The sequence below is a fragment of the Berghia stephanieae genome, chromosome 14 (genome assembly GCF_034508935.2).
Source record: "Berghia stephanieae isolate SIO BIC M18660-M18661 chromosome 14, UCSD_Bste_1.3, whole genome shotgun sequence".
Taxonomy (NCBI): Eukaryota; Metazoa; Mollusca; class Gastropoda; order Nudibranchia; family Aeolidiidae; genus Berghia; species Berghia stephanieae.
In genome coordinates this window covers 18,562,241-18,580,717 of record NC_088373.1, presented here as the reverse complement: position 1 = coordinate 18,580,717, position 18,477 = coordinate 18,562,241, and the positions used below count along the sequence as shown (strand labels likewise).

Genomic DNA, 18,477 nt, shown 5'->3' with positions numbered 1-18,477 from the left:
GGTAAAAGTGATCATGACTCACTTCTTATATCGTTAAATCTTTCATCCGCCAAACATCCTTCACATTTTTATTTTGATTATTTCAAAGGTAATTACAACTCTTGTAGAGAAGACCTAAATGCCGTGAATTGGGATACTCTTGAAGGCTACGGTGTGAATGAAGCGTGGTTGTTTTTTTAAAAACAAACTAAAATGTATAGAATCTAAACACATTCCATTAAGATGTAACAAAAAATTTAGTTCTAATAAACCATTGTGGTTGACAAAAAACGTTAAACGTACAATTAATAAGAAACATAAATTGTATAAGAAATTCAAAAAGTATCCTACAACAGATAATTTTCATAATTATGTCAAGGTTAGAAATAATACCAAATACACGATTCAAAATGCTGTGAAAACGTATGAATGTACATTGGCACACGAATGTAAGAGTAGTCCGAAAGGCTTTTGGAGATACGTAAACAGAAAGTTGAAAAGAAAACCAGGTGTTAGTGTTTTACTGAAAGATGATGGTACCAAGGTTACTTCGGATATAGATATAGCTAATGTTTTAAATAATTATTTTTCATCTGTGTTTGTTCAAGAAGACACTACAAATATACCAACGTTAAATGTTACAAATCAATTAAACGTCCCCGATTTTTATATTACACAAGAAGACATACTTGCAAAATTGTTGAATTTAGACGTGACTAAAAGCATGGGACCCGATTCCCTTCATCCCCGTTTACTGAAAGAAGTGGCCTTTGAAATATCACAGCCGCTATCAACAATATATAATAAGTCTCTTGAATCTGGTACCTTACCCATTGAATGGAAACAAGCCAATGTTACTGCCATTCATAAAAAGGGAAGCAAACTAGATGCTGCAAACTATAGACCCATCAGCTTAACATGCATACTCTGTAAGGTTATGGAGTCTATCTTGAAAGACCGAATAATGGACTTTCTTGAAAGTCATACGATGCTAAACGATAACCAGCATGGTTTTAGATCAAAGAGATCATGCATTACTCAACTTTTACAGGTGATGGAGGATTTTACCAAGTTAATTGATCGTGATCAATGCATTGATGTTGTTTATCTTGATTTCCGCAAGGCTTTTGATTCTGTACCTCATGAGAGATTATTCATTAAACTAAAAACATATGGATTTAAAGGGAATATCTTTAACTGGATTAAAGACTTTCTTAATAATCGAATACAAAGGGTCATTGTCAATGGTGTGGGGTCGGATTTTAAGAATGTAATTAGCGGTGTACCCCAAGGAAGCGTATTGGGACCACTTTTATTTCTTTTATATATAAATGATTTACCATGTGGCATAAATTCAGCCTGCAAACTGTTTGCAGACGATACAAAGATCTATAGTACAACTGAACATCATAACATTCTACAAAATGATATATTTTCACTTTTCAAATGGTCTACAACATGGCATTTGGATTTTAATGTTTCGAAATGTAAAGTATTACATATAGGAAAAAATAATCCATGTCATAATTATTTTACCGATACTTCTATGTCAAATCTACTTTCCGTTGTGCCTTATGAAAATGATGTGGGAGTTACTTTTGATTCACATTTGAATTTTGATTTACATATTGATAATTGTGTAAGCCGTGCAAACAGAATGATGGGAATAATATATAGAACCTTTATAAATCTTGATAAAACCACATTTTTATATTTGTATAAATCGCTCGTTAGACCAATTCTAGAATACGGAAATTGCATCTGGAGCCCATTATATAAAAGACAATCTATTAGTATTGAAAGTGTACAGAGGAGAGCTACCAAAAAATTTATACAATACAGTATTTATCTTATAAGGAAAGGTTAGAATTTCTTGACTTACCCAGTTTGAAATATAGAAGAATTCGTGGGGATTTAATTCAGGTTTATAGATTGGTACATGGTCTGAATAGGATAGACTTTTCTGATTTTTTTTCATATTCTAATATTACTTTTACTAGAGGGGACAAGTTTAAGATTTTTGTCTCTAGATGCAAAACAAACATAAGACAAAACTGGTTCGGTATTCGTATTGTTCAGAAATGGAACAGTTTGAAATTTGAAACAAAGAATTCAAAATCTATTGATTATTTCAAGGTGTTAGTAGACAGGGAATTATATGATGGGAGATTTATATATGACGAATAATACTTGTTTGCTCTGCTGTTGACATGGCTTTCAAGCTTGTATGTATATATTATGCATTATTATATTATTATGGTTATCTTCTATACGCGTGTGTATGTGTGTGTGTGTGTGTGTGTGTGTGTGTGTGTTGTTGTGTGTGCGCTTTGCATGTCACGGTTAAAGATATATGTTTGTACACCACATGAGTACATTTAAGTTGAAATACTATCTTTACCACGTGTATCGTTATTGTAATATTTAATCAATAGATTTATGGCATTACTAATTAATATTAAGGGCATTCAAAGGATCTTATCCTATTTTGCCCTATACCACATGTTATTATTATTATTATTATTATTATTATTATTATTATTATTATTATTATTATTATTATTATTATTATTATTATCATCATCATTATTATCATCTACAGCTTCTAGCTTTGGAAAGTCCATTTCGAGTATCTGTGTCAAAAGGTCAATCTCTAACTAAAAATGACGACATCCTTGACATTGGAAAACCCCGTGTTCCGTGAATTCATTGGCTACGCCACCATTCTCATCTTGAAGACGTTATTTTTGGGTCTCCTGACCTCATTCTATAGGGTCACTAAAAAGGTAAAATTATGGTTGATTTTGTTGTTGTTGTTGTAGTTATTGTTTCTGGCGTTGTTGTTGTTGTTATTGTGATTGTTGTTGGCGTGGTTGTTGTTATTCTTGTTGTTGTTGTGATTGTTGTTGTTGTTGTTGTTGGCGTTGTCGTTGTTGTGATTGTTGTTGTTGTTATTGTTTTAGTCATTGTTGTTAATGTTGTTGTTGTTGCTGTTGTTGGCGTTGTTGTTCTTATTGTTGTTTTTGTGGCGTTGTTGTTGTTATTGTTGTTGTTGTTGGCGTTGTTGTTATTGTTTTTGTTGTTATCGCTTTTATTGTTATTGTTGGCGTTGTTGTTGTTATTGTTGTTGTTGTTGTTGACGTTGGCATTGTTAGTGCTGATGAGCTGCTGCTGGTGCCATCGTTTTGTTTTTCTTTTATCATCGATATTAACCTCGTTGTTTGTCCTGTAGTTGTAGGCTGTAAGTCTTTTGTTATCAAAATGAAACAAGGAATATCTGGGTGGGGTTCCTACCTCCCATAGTGGGCAGGGAAGTACTTATTGTGTCTTCTATCCCCCTATATTGTTTTCCAACTTGCATTCTGTCTTTGTCTTGGAATGAGATTGCTTGGTTTTGTCCTGGCCCTGGTCGGGGTCCTGGCTGGGAGGAAGACAGTCAAATGCATAGTTATTGTTTTGGGAGATGATATTTTTTTCCTTGTAAATCATCTCTCTGTTATGTATTATTATATTTGTTATAATTTATAATGTAAGCATTTGAGTGTGTTCCTCTTAGTGGGGGCCGTGCATGTGTCCGGATGAGACTTATTGGTGATCTCAAACTAAGTACATTGAAGATATGCTCTTGGAATCTACATCTGATCCCCATGTGTTCCCAGTTCCCCTTTGTCTTACTTTTTCTTGGATGCTTTAATTGTAATTCTAGAACTTTTTACTACCCCATTTTCTTCCTTTTTACTGGCGCTGATATAACCTAAATGTGTTGCAAGCGCCGTAAAACCCTTAAAAACAAAAAACAAAAAACAAACAAGGAATATGTGCTTGGGTGGCCTTCTGGGGAGGTTTGTTTACACAATGGAATGATACATTCATGTTAGTATTGATAAATTTGGATGATGATGATGATGATGATGATGATGATGATGATGATGATGTGATGATGATGATGATGATGACAACACTTCATTCTTTCTCATATTATCGATAATTTGGATGATGATGATGATGATGATGATGATGATGATGATGATGATGATGATGATGATGGTGATGATGATGATGATGATGATGATGATGATGGTGATGATGATGATGATGATGATGATGATGATGATGACGACATTTCTTTATTTCTCAGATTTTTGCTACCGAGGAGGACGTCTCCTACTTCCAAGTCAAGAAAAAGGGCATCGTATTGGATGACCCGGATGTGGAACGAGTGAGACGGTCAGTGTTGCCATGGATGCATAACAATAATAATAATAATAATAATAATAATAATAATAATAATAATAATAATAATAATAATAATGATGATGATGATGATGATGATGATGATCATGATGATGATGATGATAATAATAATAATAATGATAATAATTATAATAACAATAATAATAATAATAATAATAATAATAATAATAATAATAATAATAATGATAATGATAATAATAATAATAATAATAATAATAATAATAATAATAATAATAATAATAATGATAATGATAATGATAATAATAATAATAATAATAATAATAATAATAATAATAATAATAATAATAATAATAATAATAATAATAATAATAATAATACCAATAATAATAATAATCCGAGTCTGCTTTGATTCTCGATAGTTATAACAAATAAAAATAAAATAAAATTCCCTTTATTCATCCAATTGGGGAAATTTGTCTCTAGGGTCTATTCCAAGGGAAGACTGGAATTACCCAGGCGTTAGCCACAGTGCAGCGCCGCAAAATTGAGCTAGGGCGAGGTGACTTGCTCAAGGCCACACAACGCAGCGGCGGGTGATCGAACTCGGTACCTTTCGGGTAGGAAGCAAAGACAGTACCCTTGAGCCGCGCTGCCCCTAAAATATATATGTGACATATCGACTCGAGACGGCATTATGCCACGAGACCGTTGTACGTATTAAATATCGAAATCATAGATAAGTATTTACCCATCGTTCGTCTATGTGGTCTTATGGTGTGACACTCGCTTTCGGATCGGAAGGTCCTGGGTTCAAACCTCGCTCGGCGCATAGTTGAGTCCTTGCAGAAGGCTCTTTATTCACATTCTCTCACTGTACACAGGTGAAAAATGAGTACCTGGCCGTTAACAGCGTTGTCTCTGTCCGAAAAAATTGTAATATCGCCTAACAGGCGTCATGTCCCGTCCTACATGTTAAGTGTTGCTGTTGGCCAGGGACCCTTTGTAAAGCGCTTTGAGCATGTTTAGTAGATATTGCCCTGTATAAAAGCTCAATGTTTAATCTGTCACAAGCGCCGTAAAACCCTTACAACCCAAACAATCCCATGGTGAAGAGGTTAGTGACTTATTTTATTTACTTATCTAAATTTATTTATTTAACCCTCTCCATACCAACTATAGGAAAATCGTCACATTCGTTACAATACAACCAACATTTTAACCCTCTCCGTACCAACTACAGGAAAATCGTCACATTCGTTACGATACAACCAACATTTTTCTTATTCAAATGTCTTTTGCACATCATACAATTTTAAGAAAATGAACGGCTGTGTTGTAGAGCATGTTTTGCCAAAGAAATTATGTATTGCTCAAGGAGGGCTTTAGAAAGGAGGCTCGCCTTGGATTTTCAGCCCCCGCTAGTGGGGGCCATTGGTTGGATAACGATTTCAAGCAAAACTACCGCTTTTCTGCCCTGGTACAATTTCCTTGAATGCGCAATAATTGATTCTGTTCTTATAATTTCGGTACTTTATATTAATAAATTGGTTAATTGGCAACCATAAGTTTTAAATAATATTTCTTATGTCTTGAATGATATGAAAATATACAAAAAGTAGTGAACTATCAAAAATTTCACAGGAAAGTATGAACTATTTTTCTATGACGCCCTCTTACAAACTGAGTGATTGGGTTTGTTATCTTTTTTGAAATTGAAAGTACGAATCTGATTTCAATACCTTTTGATAACTAGGGCTAATTTATCGCACCAGAATCTTTGAAAAGTGGTATGTACCAATAATAATTGCATAATAATTATTTAAGACATGTTTAGAATTATCAACTGTAGTTCCTGCAGACGATAGTTGGGCCCATTGTCGTGCTTGTTCTGTCGAGTCGCACAGATAATCAGAATCAGACTCCGCCTGATTCGGAATCCGAATCGGATTACTGTTCCTTATTTTATTATGAATTATGGCCTGTGGCTTTATATTTATATATTTTTTCTATATGGTTAACTGACAAATATTGACTTTATTGTTTTAGTCTAGTGTATAAGTCTAGAGGGCCCCTTTGCTCGTCACGTCAACTTCACAACTTTATCTTGAACAGTCCTTTCTATTTCTACTATCTAGAAGTTGTCTAGACTAGTTAGTTAGTGGGTCTGATATTATAATATCATATTCATATATGCTGGAACTTGGACTCTGACTCTGAATATATAGTTATGCCCATTACATGGATCTGTGTTGCTGATATGACTGTCAATTGTATGGGACTAGTAACTAAGACTCTTAAATATAGTTTTGCCTCATTGATCATTGATCTGAGATGTTACTGTTGTTACAGTTACACTCACTCACTCTATTACTATTATCTCTGTGACTATGGAAAGGAATTATGGATTTGATCTACTCCATTGACTGAAAGGAATGAACTAGTAGTCTGAATATATAGTTTTGTCTCATTGATCTAAGATGATGCTACTCATTGACTGTACTGTAAGGAATGAACTATAGTAGATGTTTTATAAGGAATGGCGCATGTTTTTCTAGTTTTTCTAAGATGTCCCTCTATCAAAAGTTGCAAAACTTTGTGTCAACCTCCGAAGCAATTTCTCTTAACTGAATAAAGATTTTGGCCCGTATTGAATTGTGATGCCATATCCCAAAAAATGATTTCTTCTTCACGACCTATAAAAAGCAACTTTAAAACCGCTGTCATACAATTAGAGATTTTACACTGCTAAATATTTAAACAGTTTCGCACCACAAAGTAAGATATGACTTCATCGTTTTACAAAAAAATCTTGTGACACAGTAGTTCCGGCTAGTGGTTATGAGTTCACATCATACTATTACAAAAATTACTATTTTCCGAATAAAAGCAAAACACATTAACATAAAGTAACAACTTATGTAGTTTGCATCCAATTTTGACTTTATAATTTATTGCTTTTTATTTACATCACGTCGCAATTACCGAAGACTGATATGAATCTCTAGTTTTAACTTATTTGAACTAGTGATTAAATACTCAAAATTGTCAAATTTACATTGAATGTTTATATTTAACTTTGAAAAATTGTATCTATGCATGACCAATTCACACAGCATTTAAAGTTTTCTTTTAAACCTATAAGCTCTTAAACAATACGATATGATACGGAATCTCTATCGGTTCCTTTCTCGTAAAGCTGCGAAAAGAAGTCTACTTGTATCTATCGATAAGCCATTAAAGAGGACATCTATGGAATTGGAATTTCACAATCAACTCTGAGTTTTGCATGTTATTGTTTTTACGTTGTTGTTGAACAAAAGCACATTTTGTGGAAACACTGTATCATAAATTGATGAATTTCTACTTTTGACTGGTCTACATTAAATTTATGTAATCCTCTTTGGCATAAATACCAAGCTATTTCTCAAAACTTTGAACTCAAAATAATGTTGGAAGTGCGTAATGTTCACTTTTATTTGTATTCATCAAACACGTATATTGATTGTTATAAAATGTAAACTTGTCTGTCGTTCCTTCATATTCAGATTCTGTATGAACATCATATAAGTTTCAATTAACTGAACATTCCATTTTAACAAATTCTTTCAAAATGGATAAGCGGAAAATCATAATTTCGACACTATAAATCATTTTTGAGTTCAGATCCTCACCCGTTATCGATTTTAATATATCTGTAATAAGCGAAATACTTTCCTATTGTTTTTTTTTAAGTCGTGATAAAACATTTTTATTAATACAAAATGATCCAGAGTTTCATACAAATTTTTGCAGCTGTACGTCGTGAACAGCTAGCTGAGAAAAAGAAGAAAAAGACGCGCCCCTTATTAAAAATCCGACTATTGTACTCTGAATATATATTGATCTGATATGTTACGTTATTAATTAACTCTATGAATATGGAATGGAATGGAACTATGAATTTGATGCTACTCCATTGACTATATTGAATGAACCAGTACTCTGAATGTTTTTCCTCACATGAAGTTTGCCTCTTGTGGGTCTGATGTTCATGGACGTGATTTGTTAGCAAATTCAAGATGGGGAAAATTGTGGTGTTGCGAATTACAATGGTAACTACAATAAAGCCAACAAATGTTGTGTGTTCAGATTGCCTATAAAGAGGAACCAGACCGGTAAACATGGTTAAACAAATCCCTCCTCGTGATGATATTGAGCCACATCCGACAAAATTTGTTATTTGTGAAAGACATTGGTCTGCAGGTGTTCCAATGAAAATTCTACCTGGCAGACCGATCGTCCCTTATTGGGATGAAATAGTGTTCAAAAAATTAATAAATTCGAGAGATCCTAATTACACCTTACAACTACTATGTAGTGTATCCCTTAGTAGATATTTCGGTATTCATATTTTTCTTGGGATCATCCTCCGCAGATTACCTCCCTTTGTTGATATTGTACATCTCCTTTCCCCTTCATCTAATTGTTCACCCTCTTCCTCATAATCACATTACATGTACATTCATCTAAAGAAATCATCCTGAATCAATCACTATAAGTATAAGGTCAGTTTTTAGAATATCTAACTACTCATCCTTTCCGTTTCTTGGCTACTCCTATTCACTGCTGATAATAATAATTATTAAACATTTTTTTGGACCCAGCATTCACAATCACTCTCTAAAAAGGTAGATCTTGCCATATAATGCCCCTGCTGTTATTTTGGTGTAAATTTTCTATATTTTTTGTTGGCCCCCACTAGCGTTGCCTGAAGATTCCATATGATTGTCCTTTCAGTATAGTTGTCCTTGGTATTGCTATTGTGTTTGAGTGATAACAAATCTATTTTTGTGTCAGGTTGGGTGTGAAGTTTCTGGGAAAAACCCTGAAATTGTCTGGTAAGAAGTTTAACTCTCCCCTTACCAGACAATTTCAGGATTTTCCTCAAAACGTCACACCCAACTGACACAAAAATATATTTTTTTATCACTCAAACACAATAGCAGTAAAATACTTGCGGGGTAAATAATTTCTTTAGCAAAACATGCTCTACAGCACATCCGTTCATTTTCTTTAAATTTTATGCTGTACAAAATAAATCTGAATTAGAAAAATGTTGGTTGTATCGTATCGAATGTGACTATTATAGAATGGACAAGACTTGTTCTGTTTTCAGGTACTAGCCATTAACCGGCTCTCTATATTTCAAACAAAGACTAGATGTAGGCTACTACGTGCTAAGAAAATCAAGTGACGGAATGACCATGATCTATATTACCTTTCCATGTACTCGAGGTCATTGGTCAAATTACAAAGTGTGCTCAAAGTGACCCACATAGTGAAAAGTGTTCACACCTTTTAAATAAGTAACATCACGATTGGCCATTTTATTCAGCTTGACACATGGGTATGTTTACAACTTTCATAAACAAAACAGCGTGTTTACATTTGTTAAGATGTATCGAATCGTTGGACAGAAACAAATCAAATGATTGATGACCTGGTTGGACGCAAACATGAATATTGATCTCTCCCATTGATTGCGATAGGCAGATAGATGGAAGAGAAGACTGAACGAATAAAGCAAAGGGGAATAACTCTGATAATTGAAAGGGCCAAGTAATTAGAACAATGGAGTGATAGAGTAGATTAGGAAAGCATAACGAAAGGTATCGTAATCTATTACAGTGACGATTTTCCTATAGGGAATGAGATTAGCGGAAGAGTAGCGTCCCTTGATAGGACGTCACCCATAGTCTGTGACGTCACCGGCGGAAAAGTTATTAGAGAGAGAACGTCATGTTGGTTGCGCGCATGCGTCTCTCGTCCTCGCTTCCGCGCACAACCAACATGATGTTCTCTCTCTCATAACTTTTCCGCCGGTGACGTCACAGACCATGGGTGATCCAATCAAGGTACGTTACTCTTCCGCTAATCTCATTCTCTATAGGTAGTTGGTAAGGAGAGGGTTTAACGATGACTTTTGTTTTCCTCAACAGAGCTCACCAAAACGACTTAGAGAACATCCCCCTGTTCGTACTGCTTGGCATTATCTACTGTACGACCAGCCCTGCGTTGTCCGTAGCCCTGCTCCATTTCAGGATTTTTACAGTAGCCCGACTTGCCCACACTGTTGTCTATCTGTTCAAAGTCCCACAACCGGCCAGAGCTGGGGCTTTCTTCACTGGCATGTGTATCAACCTGTCATTGGTTTTCCAAATTCTATTCAAAATTGCTTTCTAGTATTTGATATGACTTAAACATCACTTTTGTTTTATTATTTACTTATTCATTTATTTTGTTTTTTTTTTTGTTTATTTTTTTTTATTTTTTAGATTTTATTTACTTATATATTTTTTATCATTTTATCTATTTATTTATTTATTCAATTATTTGTTGGTTTTTTTAATTTACTTATATATTTATTTATTATTTTATCCTATTTATTTATTTATTTTATTATATTTTTTAAAGGTCAATATCCCTATGCCTATGTTTATTGTTGTATGTATAAGATGGAGATAAACCTAAACGGGCAAAGTGACGACAAACATTGGATGTCTCTCATTCCTGGGGTTTAAAAAGAATAAAAAATTGCTTTCTAGTTCTAGTTATAACTACCACGACTAACTTACAACAGAAACGTGAAAATGGAGTGAGAGGCTTTGCTTTGCTTCCTCCACTGGGGATCGAACTCAAACCTCCTGGAGGTCTGAGGTTCGAACCTTAGTCAAGGAAGACGTTTTTTAAAAGGATAATTCGTTTCTTTAGTTTATTCGTTCGTACTTGGTCTGGCAATGTGTCATACACACTTTTCCAATATTCATTTTTTCCTTTAGTGGGCAGGGAGGCACTTACTGTGTCTTCTATCTTCCTATCATCTGTTTTCCAACTTGCTTTCTGTCTTTTGTCTTAGGATGAGATTACTTGGCTTTGTCCTGGTCGGATGCTCTCGCTGAGAGGGAAACAGTCAAATGTACAGTTACAATTTTGGGAGATTTTATTTTTTTTCCTAGTAAATCATCTCTCTGTTATGCTCTGTATTATGTTTAGTTTGCATATTATATTATATGGTTTGTAAACATCTGAGTGTATTCGTCTTGGTGGGGACCAGTGCTTGTGTCTGGATGAGACTTTTAGGCGATCTCAAACTAAGAGTACTTTGTTAGTGTGCTCTTGGAATCTACATCTGTTTCCTATTTGAACCAATTCACCTTTGTCTTACCTTTTCTTTGGTGCTTTTGTAATTCTTGAACTTATTACTATCCCATTTTCTTCATTTTTACTGGCGCTGATATGACCTTAATGTGTTACAAGCGCCGTAACATACACACTTTTTCAGATATTTATCTCGCACCAGTGCTTGCTCCCTAATTAGCTACATTGAGAGAAATAAATAATATGAAATTGAATGTAAGCTTCGATTTTATTACAAGAACAGATCAATTGAACGTTTCGGGTTTCCCCTTTATCAACAAAACAGGATGAATAAAACACTACAGATGACTGAGATAATGTAGTACCAGAGTGAAGAGCCTGTTCCAAGGACTCAACTATGCACCGAGCAATGCTCGAACCAAGGACCTTCTGATCAGAACGCGAGTGTCATACCACTAGACCACATAGCCGTGTAATCATCTGTCTATATTCATCGTGTTTTGATGACAAATGGAAAACCCATAACGTCAACATCCACTGCCTTTATTAATTATTCTAAGCTTCCATTCGAGTAGTCTATAATATGTGCTTGTCTCATTATGCTTACAATGATTATTTAATGTTTGTTATAGATTATTATTATTACACTGTATTTGTATTTTGTAACCAAACCAAATAGTCTGATTAAAAGCGGTGCCGGTGAATATTCATCCTTTTCATGAATTTGAATAGTTTTTTGTTTTTGTTTTGTTTTTAAAGATTTTACCTGGGTGGGGTTCAGACCTCCCATAGTGGGCAGAGAGGTACTTGCTGTGTCTTCTGTCCCCTTGTACATGTTTTTCAATTGCTTTCTGTCTTTGTCTTGGAATGAGATTACTTGGCTGGGAGGGAAACAGTCGAACTTATAGTTTTGGGAGATTATATTTTTTTTCCTTGTATATCGCCTCTCCGTTACGTCTCTCCGTTACGTATTGTTATTTTTTTTATTTTTAACATGATTTGTAATCATTTGGGTGTATTCCTCTTAGTGGGATCTTGTGCTGGTGTCTGGGTGAAACTTTTAGGTGATCTCAAACTAAGTACTTTGATAGTGTGCTCTTGGAATCTACATCTGTTTCTTATTTGAACCAATTCCCCTTTGTCTTATCTTTTCTTGTGTGCTTTAATTGTAATTCTAGAATTTTTTACTATCCCATTTTCTTCCTTTTTAGTGGCGCTGATATGACCTAAATGTGTAGCAAGCGTCGTAAAACCCATAAAAGCAAAAGCAAAAAAAAAAAAAAAAAAACCAACTATAATCATACGTTCAATTGTTTCCCTCCTGGCCAAGGACTTCAGCCAGGGTCAGGACAAAACCAAGACAGAAAGCAAATGGAAAAAAGAGACAGGGGGATAGAATAGAAGAGACAGTAGGTACCTTCCTGCCCTCTATGGGAGGTCGGGAACCCCACAAGGAAATAATAAGTAAACGGAAACGAAAGGCGGCTATGTGGTCTTGTGGTATGACACTCGCTTTCGGATCGGAAGGTCCTGGGTTCGAGCCTCGCTCCTCTCCTCGCCACATAGTTGAGTCCTTGGAGAAGGCTCTTTACTCACATTCTCTAACCGTACTCGGGTGTAAAATGAGTACCTGGCCATTAACAGCGTTGTCTCTGTCCGAAAATAATTGGTAACAGGCGTCATGTCCCGTCCTTCATGTTAAATGTTGCTGTTGGCCAGCATGACCCCTGGTAAAGCGCTTTGAGCACGTTTAGTGGATATAGCGCTAGATAAAAGCTCAATTAATTATTATTATTATTACAAAGCCTTGTTAACAATGACAGTACAACTGGGGGTATTATTATTATAACAACAAATTTATTCTTGATGAAAAGTCAATGATACGGCCTGACAATGACAATACTAGTATTATGTAAACAAAACATTATTCTTCCTAATAAACGCACTCTCTCCTAACGTCAACCAGACATGCCAACCCTTCAAATTCCAAAAGTGGAATCAATAATAACGTGAAGTTGAATGTAAGCTTCAATTTAATTGCAAAAAAACAGATCAAATGAACGTTTCGGGTTTCCCCTTTATCAACAAAACAGGATGAATGAAACACTACAAATGAATGAGATAATGTGGTAGTGGCGTTTGTTAAGATGGTTCATTATCTCATTCATCTGTAGTGTTTAATTCATCCTGTATTGTTGATAAAGGGGATATCCAAAACGTTCATTCAATTGATCTGATTTGATAATTAAATTGAAGCTTACATTCAATTTCACATTGTTGTTTAATTCTTCGAGCTTCGAGCAACAACATTTACATAATTGGAATCAGAACACCTGAAAATAGGAATTTGAGACCAAAGAAAAAATAGGAATTTCACCTTTTTAACCCTCCCCCCCCCCTCTCTCTCTCTCTCTCTCTCTCTCTCTCTCTCTCTCTCTCTCTCTCTCTCTGCTCTTTTTTATTCTTACAATTATCATTTTTTTAAAAATCGGAATTTTAGATACAATGGCGGGATAGTACAAAAAGAAAGAGTGAAAATAGGGAATGATATTAGCGTCCCTTAGTTGGACGTCACCCATAGTCTGAGACGTCACCGGCGGAAAAGTTATTAGAGAGAGAACGTCATGTTGGTTGTGCGCATGCGTCTCTCGTCCTCGCTTCCGCGCACAACAAACATGACGTTCTCTCTCTAATAACATTTCCGCCGGTGACGTCACAGACTATGGGTGACATCAAGGGACGCTACTCTTCCGCTAATCTCATTCCCTGTATACAGTGCACTCTGGATACGTCGACGTTGTCTAAGTCGATTTTTACCCAAGTCGATTTTTTTTCTTGGTCCCTCCCCCTTCTTTCTATATAACATTAGTAAAAAAAAACAAAACTCCACATAAGTCGATGTCGCTTAAGTCGATGTTCTTAGTACTCATGACTACAAAAAAATCACAAATAAACAAGTATTTCCATTGGTTAAAAAAGCTACCAGTAAGAATTTTAAGTGGTTAAGAATATCCGCGAACGATTGGCGCACATCGATGTGATGTAGGTGCTTTGCCTGACGTCCGTGTTCAATGTACATGAGCAGTATTTAATAACTTTAATTTCTCCATCTCAAATTTTACATTGTTGCAACTTCAAGTTCAAGATTTTTTTTTGGTTCTAATCCCAGGCCATCCTATGTAATGGCCCTCTTAATTAGTATCAATTTTATCAAGAAGAATTCAAGTCAAGTCTACAACTACAATGGCAAACCTATCGCGGAAAAGGAAGATTCGATGCATTTGGAAAGTTTAGCATGCGACAGAAAATCATCGCATAGGAAATTGGCATACCAGCTATTTCTGTCTCGACGATTTACAAGAAGCATGACCTTGACCTAGAGGCTCCTACCCTTCCGCTTTTCGCGGAATAATTTCACTTAATTGGTATACATTCCACATTCAAGGCAAAAATTCCGCTTTTCACCTTTCCCATCAGGGAAAATTAAAAAAAAATCTCTAGCGAAAAAAAAGTGAGCTATGGCTTATTTCGTCATCTCCTATGGTCAATCAACACACATTGTATGTCTGATTAGTCTCTTCAAAGTGTGTGCTGCTGATGTCGGATAATCTTTTATGTTTGGGAGGGGGGTTGACCGAAGTATTATTATTATTATTAATATTATTATTGTTATTATTGTGACTCCGATTCGTGAGGTCAATGACCTTGGTAATATTAGATGTTGGCTTCAATCGGTAATAATATTATTTGAGTAAGGTCAGCTTCTTTCCCTATTTAATTTTAGCCCTGTGTCCGTGTGTGTGTGTGTGTGTGTGTGTGTGTGTGTGTGTGTGCCGGCACGCGCGTTTGCTTGATTAGGTGTGTGTATGTCGGAGGGGGTGGGGGGGAGAAGGGTCCTGACAAGGTTAAATCCATCCATTCAATGCTTTGCTCTCAGACGACCAGGACCTGTGTGTTCTCTATTATTATTTGACCCCATTCTTAGTCTTTACACAATCTGTACATTTTTTACACATTTTTTATTTTTAATCATTTGAGTACTTTTGGATTGTCTATTACATTTTCTGTTGCAAAGCATGTCATAGTCAATAACAATAAGTTGATTCCGCTTTTTTAAATCTCAAATTCCGATTTTTATGTATTCTGATTCCTCTATGGGGCTATTGGGGGTAGGAGCCTCTGATGACCACTACAGAGACCGCGCGATATGAAGGGACATACTTATTCTAGATTGGGTTGCTTTGTTCAAATGCGTTTTTGCTCATTTGGTTACCCTCCGGTTAAGTTGATTTTCGGATAAGTCGATTTTTTTCACGGTTCCCCTGGGCATCGTCTTATCCGGAGTCCACTGTAAATGATTACGCCAAAATTGGAAGGGTTGGGAGGTTCAGGAATGCCTCACCCCCTCCTATTCCTTCCTCTCAGAAGACGCCCATAGCTTCTTCTTTGTGAAAAGACCTGCGTGTTTGTTTGTTTGTAATGGTCTTACGGCGCTTGCGACACATTTAGGTCATTTCAGCGCCAGTAAACAGGAAATAAATGGGATAATTGTTTTTGTTTTTGTTTTTAAGGGTTTTACGGCGCTTGCAACACATTAAGGTCATATCAGCGCCAGTAAAAAGGAAGAAACTGGGAAAGTAAAAGGTTCTAGAATTACAATTAAAGCACAAAAGAAAAGGTAAGACACAGGGGAACTGGTTCAAATATGGAACAGATGTAGATTCCAAGAGCACACCGCCAAAGTACTTAGTTTGAGATCACCTAAAAGTCTCATCCAGACACAAGCACAGGTCCCAACGAAGTGGAATACACTCAAATGTTTACCAATCATATAATATAATATGTAAACTAAACATAATACAATGGATAACAGAGATGATTTACAAGAAAAAAAAATATCATCTCCCAAAACTATAACTATACATTCGACTGTTTCCCTCCCAGCCAAGGAGCTCCGGCAAGGATCAGGACAAAACTAAGTAATCTCATTCCAAGACAATGACAGGAAACAATTGGAAAACGGGTATGGGGGGATAGAAGACACAGCATGTACCTCCCTGCCCACTATGGGAGGTCAGGATCCCCACCCAGTGGGATAATCAAAATGGTTATAGATTTACAATAATTAAAAGCACAGGAGAGAAAAAAGTAAGACAGATGGGAAAGGTTCAACTAGGGAACAACAAATGTATATTTCAAGAGCACACCATCAGTGTAGAAATAGAAAACGGTAGGGGCTGCCTGAAGCCGGTGATCGTGAAAATACCTCGCGAGGACGAGAGACGCATGCGCGCAACCAACATGACGTTCTTTCTCTAATAACTTCCGCCGGTGACGTCACAGACTATGGGTGACGTCCAATCAAGGGACGCTACTCTTCCGCTAATCCCATTCCCTATTTTTCTTTCTGACTTTGTCTGGCACCTTTTCATACAAACTCGTTCAGTTCTTTTTCTTACACCAGTGCCTGCTCCTTGCCTTCTTAATTTGACATAGAAAAAGTGACTTCTCTATCCGATATGGGAGTTCAGAAGTTTGCACCCACCTATAATCAGTCGGATGGTGAAAAGGTTTTGAACTGAGATATTGCCAAGTTTAATCAGGTCAATTTTTATCCAAAATGAGTTCTTGTAATAAATGATTAAATCAACCCTTTTTGTATCTACATATTCGGGAAATATCAAAGCTTAATTTCACTTCTAAATATTTTTAACAGCTAGTCAACTTGAAAAAGGATCTAATTTGAGAAAAGTTGCTGGATACCTTTCACATACAATACATCTGACATTAACTTCTTGAAAAATAACACGATATACTTCAAATAAAGATTAAAATGCTCTGGGGAGCAAATTCATTCAAAAAATGAAAAAAAAAAAAAAGATTTAAATGCAAATCCAAAATTTTCACCTTCCGGGGGGGGGGGGGGGGGGGGGGGGGGGGGGGTGGGGGGGGGGGGAAGAAAGAGGATAAGAGACCTCTACGCCCACTATGGGATGTTTGAAGACCCCAGCTAGAAAAAATTCAAGCACTGTGTTGAAAATGAAGGGTGTGTAAAACACGCACACCGTCAGTTTGTCTGGCTCTGCTGTGCGTTTATTAGGAGAATAATGTATGCGCAAATTCAAAGTCTTACAGTCTTACTACAACGAAAGCAAAAAAAATATCATTATGACAATAATATCATGAACTAATGCCAAATTTAATAATTATAATAATATTAAAAACAAATAATAATAATAATAATAATAATAATAATAATAATAATAATAATAATAATAATAATAATAATAATAATAATAATAATAATAATAATAATAATAATAATAATAATAATAATAATAATAATAATAAACAATGAAAATAAAGTAAAAGTAAAAAAAGAGATATTAAATTCTTTTGTATTTTGTACATTCTGAACTGGTTTCTGTAACTCCACAGCAGGAGTGAAATGTTCACGGGACCAATAGTAGTAGTAGTAGTAGTAGTAGTAGTAGTAGTAGTAGTAGTAGCAGCAGTAGCAGTAGTAGTAGTAGTAGTAGTAGTAGTAGTAGTAGTAGTAGTAGTAGTAGTAGTAGTAGTAGTAGTAGTAGTTGTAGTAGGAGTAGTAGTAGGCAAAAGCACAATTAATTTTTAAAAATTAACCTTCTCCTTACCAGCCATTTTCAGGATTTTCCCCAAAACTTCACACCTAAATAACACAAATGTATTTTTTATCACCCAAACACAATAGCAGAAAAGTTCTTGCGATACATAATTTCTTTAGCAAAACATACTCTACAACACACTGTTCATTTTATTTAAATTTGATGATGTACAAAAGAAACTTGAATAAGAAAAATGTTGGTTGTGACGATTTTCCTATAGTTGGTAAGGAGAGGGTTACATAAATAGAGAGAGAAAAAAAAAAAGCTGGTGTTTAATCTGAATGTCTATCACTGAGACGGAAAACAACTGGGCTGTCCTGCAGCAACAAAAACAGTTATGTTTTGGTTTTGTTTTCTTTTAATGTGAGGGGGAAGTAAGGGGGTCTTTTGGTCTTCAACTCCAATGGTCAAAACACCCCACCCTAGATTTCCAACGTACATTTGTTTGTTTGTTTGTTTTTAAGGGTTTTACGGCGCTTGCAAAACACATTGAGGTCATATC

At 35.4% G+C, this 18,477-nt stretch overlaps 1 protein-coding gene across 2 annotated transcripts in view; it reads left to right on the top strand.

Moving 5' to 3' along the window:
- Positions 1-12,054, top strand: part of LOC144960171 (microsomal glutathione S-transferase 1-like) — an 18,526-nt gene extending 6,472 nt beyond the window's left edge. For both annotated transcript variants that reach the window (XM_078893188.1, XM_078893189.1), the window contains exons 2-4: positions 2,582-2,765; positions 4,118-4,206; positions 10,173-12,054. In XM_078893188.1, the coding sequence (XP_078749314.1) occupies positions 2,643-2,765; positions 4,118-4,206; positions 10,173-10,416 (456 nt within the window). In that variant the 5' untranslated portion in view covers positions 2,582-2,642 and the 3' untranslated portion in view covers positions 10,417-12,054. The remainder of the gene's footprint in view (positions 1-2,581; positions 2,766-4,117; positions 4,207-10,172) is intronic.
- The last annotated feature ends 6,423 nt before the right edge of the window (positions 12,055-18,477 follow it).